Here is a 10105-nt window from a genome sequence, read left to right on the forward strand (position 1 = left end):
GTGGGCCCTTATCTTATACCCACCCCACGAAGGACAGGAGCCCCGGGCAGCCTTCAGGCGGGTCCCCCCGGGAAGGCCTCAGCAGGCGGGTGTCTGGACCTCGGGATCCCAGGGCTCATTGGCATGGGGTGCATGTGGGTGGGAGAGCAGAGCTTCCCTGAGAGCGGCCTCCCCAGCCTGGCCGTCCGCTGTCCCTGGAGCAGGAGGCGGAGGCAGGGCACAGGCTCAGTCCCGCAGCTCCCCAGGCACCTGGGCCCAGGCTCTTCCATCCTGCTGGTCCCGCGTCTGCTGGATGGTCGCTGTGGTCGCACAGCCTCCTGGGCACAGCCACACCTGGCCCTGTCCAAGGGCAGTAAGAGGTGCTTTTCATTCCCTGGTCTCCTCTGAGCAGGGAAAGCCCCTCCCACAGCCTCCTGCGGCCTTGTCCCCCCTTCCCTGTCCAGGGCTGCGTCCCGTTTCCATGCAAACCCATCGTGGGCAACGGGGCAGGGGCTCCCCTGGGGGGCTCAGCCACTGGGGCCTCAGCCAGGTCTGTGGAGGGGCCGGTGCTGCCCAATGAAGGGCAGGGCTGTGCGCGCCCCGGAGAAGGTGTGTGTGTTGTGCATGTGCGTGCGGTGCGTGTGCGTGTGCGCGTGCGCGTGTGCGTGTGCGTGTGCGTGTAGAGCTGGAGCGGGCAGGGGAGGTGGCTATTGGCCAGGCAACCAGCACCTAAGCTGCACTCACCCCTCCTTCCTGCTGTCACTGTCACGCATAGCTTTGCTGGAGGCCACAGGGAGGCCTGCCCAGCTCTCAGGCCTCAGGGGAGCAGGAGGGGGAGCAGCCCTGCAGGTGGGAGGGAAGCGCAGCCAGAGTGAGGACCTGGCAGAGCCCCTCCCTCCCTCCATCAGGAAGCACTGTGTGCAGGGGCGCAGGAAGGCACCCCTTTCCCAGCATGACCCCATGACCCCGGCTCCCGCTTCCCTGGGCCACACAGCCTCCGGACTCGCGGGTCCAACGGCCATGGCTCCTCCGGCCAGGAAGGAGAATGGGTTCCGGGCTGCGTCCTCCCTGTTTCCAAGTGAGTTTCACCCCTAAAGGCGTCTGAGCAGCACAGAGCGCCATGGCCTGCCCTCCCCTCCGCTCACGCCCTCCTGCTCAGGGTGAGGGCCTCATGGTGCCAGCCCAGAGGCCATGAGTGTGGGCAGAGCGCCCCATGGGGTGGTGCCTGCCCCTCGCAGGCCCGGCTGCAGCTGCTGGGCATGGACTCCGCCTCTGAGGCCCGTGTCCAGCTTCCACGTGCTCAGGGGGTCCTGCAGCCGCGGTCTCGCCTCTCCTGCCGCTGCCCCCCTGGTGGCCTGGCTGTGGGCCTGGCGCTCGCCCACCTCCCTGCCTGGTCCCCCTCACGGCCTCCGCTGTGGGTCTGGCCAGCACGTGAGCACTTCTTTGCACTGAAAGACCGTGAAGAGAGGTGAGGTTTCCGTGTCTGGTTGAGAGTGTACGTTGTGCTTTTTCAGAAATTGGTCCATTTCACCAGAATGTTAAGTGTGTGACGCTCTGCCCAGGATTCCCTGTGCGCTTCCGATGCCCGCAGGTTCTGAAGGAACAGCCCCGCTTCTGTTCCAATCCTGGTCATCCGTATCTTCTCTCTTCCTTTGTAATCTTTCAAAACGTTTGTGGACATAATCGATGTTTTCAAAGATCCAGCTTTTGTGTGTTCGATTTTCTCTACTCTTTCTGTGTTTTCCATTTCCCTGGTTTCTGCGCCCTGTTCCTTCCTTCCTTGCTCTTGCCATTGTTGTAGCCTTCCCGTTCCTGTTTGCTGAGACGGGAGCTGGAGTATTAACTGGAGATTTCCTCGTCTCCAACGTGAGCATTCACATTTCCCTTTCACTGCGGCTGGACTGCGTGCCGTGGGTGTTTACCGGTGTGTGTTTATTGTGTATATTCATTTACTTACCCCAACTGAACACTTTTTTCAGGGCTTCAGGATTGGTGCTCACAGGGGTTATTTAGAAATATGTTGCTTTCTACTTGTCCCATGATTCCTCTGCTGGATGCCACGCATTCGGTTCTCAGCGTCCAACGAGGACAGCTCCCCCATCCCCATTAGCCCTGGTATCCAGACTCACACAGGATCCGGGAGGGGCGGGCCCAGCACGTGGTGTGCAGCAGAAAAGCAGGCAGCTGGGCTGGGCTCTTACGGGAATTAGGGTGATTCCGGGAAGGTTCCTGCACATTCCAGAGCTCAGCCCACCTGCTTCACTGCTCCTGGGAACCGCTGCCTCCCCAGACCAGGCGCCAGCTCACTGCCCTGCTCCTGGGACAGTGCCCAGGCCTCCCCTTAAGTCATCATTTTGCTTCAGAGTGAGAAATGCCCTTGTTCTCCCCCAGATGGACACCACCTCTGGGCCTGCCAGGCCTGAGCCCTGGTCCCGGGCCCTCCAGCCCTCCTGCTCCCACAGGTCCTTCCCTCCTGTTCCAAACCAGGCCCCTCTCACGACCCAGGAGATGCAGGGAGGGAGGGCCGAGCACACAGGATCCCCCTGATGGAGCTCAAAGCCCAGTGGGGGTGGGACAGGCACAGGGTCCGCAGCAGAGCAAGATCCCGTGGGGAGAGGTGGCGGTCCCGGGGGCTGGGGACCCTGAGTATGGCAGCTGAGCCAGGCTGGGCCTTCAGGGCAGCTCCTCAGAGTAGATGTCTGTCTGGGGGGAGGAGAGGAGGAGTGGGCATGGAGCAGAGGCTGGGGGCAGAGAAAAGCTGGGTGCAGAGGAGCAGAGGCCAGAGGGAGCTGTGGGGAGGGGAAGGCAAGGCCTTCAGCCAGCCCAGGGTGGGGGGGGGTGGCGAGGACAGCAGGGGCCAGGAGGGTGGGGAAGGGTCAGGAGGGGCTGTGGCTGCCCAGGGGCATGCCTGTGCCTTGAGGCCAGAGGAGGGTCATGGACAGATGGGACATTTGGGAAGGACACCGGGTGTTCTGGGGGACTGGCTGTGGAGGTGAAGGGACAGGAGGCAAGGAACTTTGTCAGGAAACTGTGGGGTCACAAAATCGGGACCTGGTGCCCTGAGCTGAGTCACGGGCGGGAGATGGACGAGGAGGTGAATCAGGAGACGTGTTCTGGGTGAGCGTGGGCTGCTGGGTACCGGCATGGAATGGGCCAAAGGGAAGCTGAGCCCTGGCCTCAGGTTGGGCCGCCTGGGGTGAGGCTGCAGGAGGTTTCTCATTCGCTGAGGTCAGACACAGAGACAAAGAAAAGCTGAAAAATTCTCTGATCAGGTGCTGTGGTGCCCTGGGGGGGCACTGAGGAGAGGGAGGAGGTGGTGAGGCAGGGAGGGAGGGAGGAAAGGGACAGGAGGAGACGGGACAGAGAAGACCCAGCGCAGCCACTGCCAGCTGAGTGTCCCCGGGCAAGTCCCTCTCCCTCTCTGATCCTCAGTTTCCCCAGCTGAGCAAGGGGTGCTGCTTCCTCCCCTGGGCTTGGAGGGTGGCCGTCATGGTGGGGAGAGTGCCAGCAGAGCCTGCTGCCTGAGTGTGTGAGCCCCGTCTGCCCCCCGCCCCCCTCCCAGCTCTGGAAGAGGGGCAGCCCCACTAGGGCCTCCTCAAAGCTCAGTCCCCTCACTAGGCTGTCAGTTCTGTCCCTCAGGTCGGCACCTCTGAGGGCGGGTGCACCGGGGCTGCAGGAGCAGAGTGTGAGGGGGAGCCTGTGGGGGCCATGCTCAGCCTAGGCAAGAGGCATGTGAACACCTGCGGGCAGTGTGTGAGGCAGAGGCTCAGACTCACCTGCCCCATGTGGCTGGGGATGAGCCTGGGTCCCAGCCTCCACGAAGGGGCTTTGCACACAAGCAATCATGTCATCACACTCCGGACAGGTGCACAATACACCCACATATGCTCGTCGGCATCCTCATGTGTGGGCATATACACGCACCACATACAACATACATGTGCAAAAAACACAGACACGCATGCATTACACTCTCTGGACAATTCTTCACTCTCCCAAAGCACAAGGTCATGTTTCCAGGCTTCCCTCCCTCGGGGCAACCAGATTCCAGGCTTCCAGTTCCCCAAGGGCATGCTCTGAAAGCGCCAGAGGCTGAGGGCCTCACAGGGGCCAGAGTGCCCTCCACACGCTCACCAGGCGATGAACATCCGCGTGGACTCCCCTGCCCAGCTCCTCCCAGCCGGCCCTCTGCAGCTCCCTGAAATCTCTCCCCTTCCCGCTGTTCTCTTGCAGTTTCGTGAAGTGCCCAAGCCTGGAGACCTGATTGAGATTTCCCACATCGGCTACTCCCACTGGGCCCTCTATGTGGGAAAAGGTTATGTGATCCACCTGGCTCCCCCAGGTAAGGGGGTTGAAAGTAGGATTTACCAAAGATTTATTAGCCTAATGCAATGGTGGGCAAACTCATTAGTCAACAGAGCCAAATATCAACAGTACAACTATTGAAATTTCTTTTGAGAGACAAATTTTTTAAACTTAAACTTCTTCTGACGCCACTTCTTCAAAATAGACTCGCCCAGGCCGTGGTATTCTGTGGAAGAGCCAAAGAGCCGCATGTGGCTCGTGAGCTGCATTTGCCGAACATGGGCCTCATGAGAACAATTCAAAGCCAAATGCCACCTGGAACCCTCGCTGGGTTCTCCCTGGGCGGTGCGTGTGCTCACTGTACATCCGTGTCCCTTGGGGGCATCTCAGTGGTCCCTCGGGTCCTGACTCAGCAGGAAAAGAGGTCCGTGGGCCCCAGGGAAGCCGGGCTGCACCCGCATTGGATGCTCTCCAGCTCAGACCCGTTAGCTGGGCGAGCAGACAGATTTCTCTAAACCAGCAGCGTGTCTGGGTGTCCCGCTCTCATGGAGGGACTGCCTCTCAGGCTGTGTCCTGTGCTCAGAGGATGTCACAGAACAGGGCAACCTGAGAGGGCTTTCTGAACACCCTCCACGGAGCAGCTCTCCCAGGTCACACCTCCCAGAGAGTCTCACACACACGCACACGAGCGCCTGGACCCTTGATGTAACGCAGGGAGAGCAGAAGCAGGATGACAGGCAGTCAGAGGAGAAGGCAGGGCCCAGACGTGTGTGTCGTCCATGAAAGGAAGGTGCTGGGAGGAGACCGCGGACTGGGAGGCACAGGGGCTGGTGCCCTGCAGAGCAGTGGCACCCACACCTCGGACAGCAAGCGTTTGCGTTCTCGCTGGACAGAAACTTCTCATGATCACAAGAATCTCCTTGTGACTGAGCAGGTTTCTATGCGCTGTCACCTACACTGACAGAGCTGAAAACTGTCAGCATTGATGGCAAATAGTAAGCGAAACCCCCTAATCCAGAGGACACTTAGGAGGCTTGGAACAGGGAGCGTGAGTGTGAGCAGCGGGTCCTGCTTGTGTGTGAGTGTGCAGGTAGTGCTTCCTCCAGGGCGGTGCTAAGTGCAGCATCAGCCTCGAGACTCACACATAAAGGAGCCTGCTGGTTAGCGTGCTCTCTAGTTCCCTCCTCTTAGAGAGCAAATCCCGGGCTCCAGGCTCAATGGATCGGACGCCACCAGCTGGAAGCGCTGTGTGGCCTCTCCATGTGGCCAGAGCTGGGCCAGAAAAGGCCCATGATGCCTCAGGTCCAATATCGGTTGTTGAACGGACATGAGAGTGTTTACCATGAAGTTCAAAAGGAGAATAATGAGGGAATGTATGAAATTTGCACAGCAGAGTCTGAAACCCAGTGGGACCACAACTACTTTGATCTCTTTCTGAAACACGCAAGTGCAAAGATGAAGAAATACAGTTTACTACCGTAAATTCATATAATGTCCATTCATGTAATGGAACACAGTGGCAGCCACTGACCATCACAACATTGATTAACATTGATTATTCACAGCTCGTTAAGGAAAAGAGCAAAATGATGGAACCCTCCAATCACATTGGTGAAGGGACAGACACCAGAGCTCAATAGTGTGACCCCCTGGCCCTTCCTCCCTGCCTTGGGACCTCTCCCCTCCCAGGCCTCCCCTGCAGTTGCTGATACTCTTGTGTCTGATTCCAGATGAGTACCCCGGGGCTGGCTCCTCCAGCCTCTTCTCTGTGCTGAGCAGCAGAGGTGTGGTGAAAAGGGAGCTCCTGAGTGATGTGGTGGGGGGCTGCCGCTATTGGGTCAACAACCACTTGGACCACGAGTACTCACCACTGCCCGTGAACAAGATTATCCGTTCTGCGGAGGAGATGGTCGGTAAGGAGTTGCCGTACAGTGTTATGAACAGGAACTGTGAGCACTTTGTCACCGATCTGAGATACGGCAAGGCCCGCAGCCGGCAGGTAAGGCCCTCTCTTCAGGGGCTCTCTCCCTTCTGGAGGTCTACTTGGAGTGGGGGTGACAAGAATTACCCTGAATAATTCAAAAGGGAGCTCTCAGGGTCTTGTTGGCTGGGAGTCAGGATGTTTGAGAACTAATCTCACATCTGCTTTTAATCCACTCAGGGTCTTTGGACAGGGCACTTCCTCTCTGGCCTCAGTTTCCCCATGTGCAAGAGGAGGGGATGTTTGGGGGACCTCTAGGGCTCTGGGCTCCTCTATCCCTTTGGGATTTTTTGCCTCTAAAACCCACCCTAAAGGCAGCTCCTGATGCCCTGTGTGCTGTCAGGGAAAGTCTGGGTCAGCCCTGCACCATGACAGGTTTCCTAAGGCCCCAGAGAACCTTCGGGCAAGAGATGCTCAGGTCTGTGGCCGGTGTAAGAGCTCAAGAACATGTTATGGAAGTTCTGGGCAGAGCTTTAACCCATCCCCTTGCCCTCTTCTGAGTTCATTGTCACAAACACACAGTAAGAGGCACAAACAGGATTCAACCCCCAGTGGTCCTGCTCTTTCTGCTGAACAACGACACCTCCAGGGCTCACAGCCCCTGTGACTGGGTGCTGGGCAGCCTGGATGGAGGGGAATGAGGAGGAGTTTTGGGAGAGATATTAAGGATTTGATGCTCATGTGGGGAGTTGAGGTGACCGGTTAGACATCTGTGTGGACCTGCTCAGTAGCAGTGGACGTGTGAGTCTGGAGTTCAGGCCGAGGTGGGGGTGGAGATAGAAGTTTCCAGGCTGCACTTGGGAACAGTACACAGAGCACAGTGATCCCTGAGGCCATGGTTTCCCATCGTCCCCCTCAGCTCTGCCACCACCTCCCTCTGCAGAGCTGGAGCCCAGGGAGAGCCCTGAACACAGAGCCATTCCCACTTTCACCCCAGAGCTCTGGCCCCAGGAGCCCAGGCAGGAAGGCCCCTCCCCTACCACCTCCATCAGGACCAAGTGGCCCACCCAGGAGGCTCACACAGGATTCCATCCGTCCACCCTGCCAGTTGTCAGGACACATCCAGTCAAGCGCAGCACTGACAAGTGGTCACACCTTCGGCTTCCCAGGGAAGGGTTGTTGGGACAAGGCCAGCATCTCCGAGAGGCCAGGCCCCCAGGGAAGGTGGGAGCATGAGTGTGGCCTCCAGCCCATTTGGCGGAGGGAGAACCTGCCTGGACTTGCTGTGGACTGTGAACCTGGGCTGCTCCCTTTCAGGTAGAAGAGATCCAGACGGGACTCACTGTGGGCGCTGGAGCCATAGCTGCGATTGGTGCCACCATTGCTTTGTCAAGCAACCGATCCCAACTCCAGTGACAGCCTGAAGGGGCACAAAACCCCGCATCAGAAGCCGCGGTAGAGAAGACCTCGCGCAGTCCTGTTCCCTGACCCAAGCTCTCGGGAAACCTGTCCTTCTGTCTCTCACGGTCCCTCTCTTCCTGGCTAAAGGATGGACCGACTGTGCCAAGACTGAAGAAGTCATACGTAAACCTATGTCCCCTCCAGGGAGGAATTCTGCTGCCTCTGTGGCACGTAAACCAGAACAGAAGCACCGGGGCACCTGTGGGGGAAGCCAGCCTTTTCTGTCCGTGTGACTTTGGGAAAGCTCTGGACTCTCAGAGCCTCAGTCCCTTCCTCTCCGAGCTGGGGCCCGGGATCCACTCTAAGAAGATCAGAGAAGGTGGTGGGTGGAGGATCCCAGCCCCTGGCCGGCCTGGAGTAGGTGCTCAATGGACTGTCTACTTGTTCTCTGTAGTTGACCGCTGTGGTCAGCAGACATCACTCATTTACTGTCATGGTGCAAAAAGGAACACACAATTACCTCCCGTGCAGTCCCACCTCTGGTCCTTGAATCCCCTGATGAGGCATAAACATCTCCCAGCATCTTTCCCGTACCTCCTACCTCCTTCAGTCAGCCCACCTTTTAGATGTTGTGTTTTTCTTTCACATTTTTTTTTCAGAGAGGAAGGGAGAAGGAGAGATAGAAACATCACTGATGAGAGAGGATCATTGATCTACTGCCTCCTGCACCTCCCACACCAGGATTGAGCCGCAACCCGGGCATATGTGCCGATCGGGAATCAAACTGTGACCTCCTGGTCGACCCTCAACCACTGAGCCACCGGGCTTCTTTTTCTTTTCTAACTCAAAGGTGAAGTCCTCACCCATCAATGACTCCCACATGGAATTAAATCATCTTCCCGAGCCCAACTTGCCATGGCTCAAGCTGCCCCTGGTTGAATATTGAAATGAGTGAAACTGCTGTGTGACACTGTATGATGGACACATGTCATTCTAATGTGTCCAGATGCATAGAATGCACCACACCAAGAGTGACTCTTGGGCTACACTAAGGTCTGTGGGTTGTAATGATGTGCCGATGTGGGTTCCTCACGTACAACAAAAATACAGGCTGGGGAGAGGGAAGTTGATAATGGGGGAGGCTCTGGGTGAGTGGGGGGCAGGGGGCATATGGGAAATCTCTGTACCTTCCTCTCAATTTCTCTCTAAACCTAAAATTTCTCTAAAAATAAAATTATTTCATGAAACTTATCCTCCTCAGAGTATCCCTCCGCTAGTACCTAGTGTGCCCTGGGTGCGGTCCCAAAAGGGGCGGGGCCACATGCCCTCTACTTCCTCTCCAGGCCTCTGCCACCAGTGGCCCTACTGAATGGCCACTCTCCATGGTGGGCAGCACAGCCCCTAACACCCAGACTGGAGAACTGGGGGCGTCCCCTCCCCTGGGCTGTACCTTCCCAGGCATGAGAAAGTGGGGCGGGGGGCCCTCGATCCCCTCGGTGCACAGACACCAGGCTGGGAGGAAGCTTGGTGCCATCAGAAGGTTGAAGAACAAAGAGAATGACTTCTACTTGCTGCCAAAGAGCGCCTTGCTCAGATTCCCAGGCTCAAATGTCAGCCTCCATGCGAGGGTTCCGGAAGGATCCATGCTGGCCTTGCGCCCAGGCTACCTCTGAGTCAGAGGGCACAGCTGCTCTGTGAGCCCAATAACCAGCGGGTGATAGACGGGAGAAGGTTTCTCGCTTCTTGGTCTAAAGCTCACCCAATAGCAGAGGGAGACGGGGAATCCGGGGACTCGGGTCTTATGGGAGATGTGAGCTCCGGGCTCTAATTCTGGCGGTAAATCTCCCCTGGCACCAGACCCAGGCTCCCAGCAGCTCTGGAGGGACCCAAGGGTGGTGCCAGCTCCATCCCCTCCCCTGGGTGCCCTGGACCAGGGGTGCCAATCCGTGCAGTTTGACTCTCCCTCAGTCCCTTCCAAGTGAAACTGCCTCTGCCTCCAGGGTCAGGTTCAAACCATGTGACTGGCCCCATCAGTCAGAACTGATTGGCTCAGTGTGCTCACCTGACCCAACAGCAGCCAATCAGGAGGCTGAGCTAGGATGCGGTGAGCTGAGCCAATCAGATTCTGTCTCGGGAACTTGAACAGGAACCCAAGAGCTGTGGGCCTGGAGGAGAGACGCTGCTGAGCTGACGCCGAAGGAAAAGCCATGGAGTGGGGTGTCGGGGACCAGCGATGATGGGGACATCACGACACTAATTCTTCCGGAGCCGAGAGGCGTGGAGAGCAGCAGCAGGAAAGGAGCCTCGGCCGCTGGGGCTGCGTAACATTCATGGCCCAGAATCCTCAGCACAATTCCCGCCGCGGAGCCCCGGCCCTGGCAGGCCCCTGGGTCCTGCTCCCGCCCTCACAGGGGTGTCTCCCTGCCCCACGCATCCTCGCCCTCCAAGAGGAGCCCCGAGGAAAACAGAGAATGGCCAGGACGCCCCTCAGGCTCCGGG

General features: G+C 58.2%; 1 protein-coding gene across 1 annotated transcript; it reads left to right on the forward strand.

Moving 5' to 3' along the window:
- Nucleotides 1-999: 999 nt before the first annotated feature.
- LOC308233792 (phospholipase A and acyltransferase 4-like) lies at nt 1000-7621 on the forward strand (the record flags this gene model as incomplete). Its single annotated transcript, XM_080640745.1, has 5 exons — nt 1000-1057; nt 1781-1845; nt 4213-4321; nt 6015-6283; nt 7523-7621. The coding sequence occupies 5 exons, from the start codon at nt 1000-1002 to the stop codon at nt 7619-7621; spliced, it is 600 nt and encodes a 199-aa protein (XP_080496871.1).
- Between the last annotated feature and the right edge of the window lie 2484 nt (nt 7622-10105).

The sequence above is a fragment of the Plecotus auritus genome, assembly GCF_963455305.1.
Source record: "Plecotus auritus genome assembly, chromosome: 9".
In the NCBI taxonomy this organism is placed as follows: domain Eukaryota; kingdom Metazoa; phylum Chordata; class Mammalia; order Chiroptera; family Vespertilionidae; genus Plecotus; species Plecotus auritus.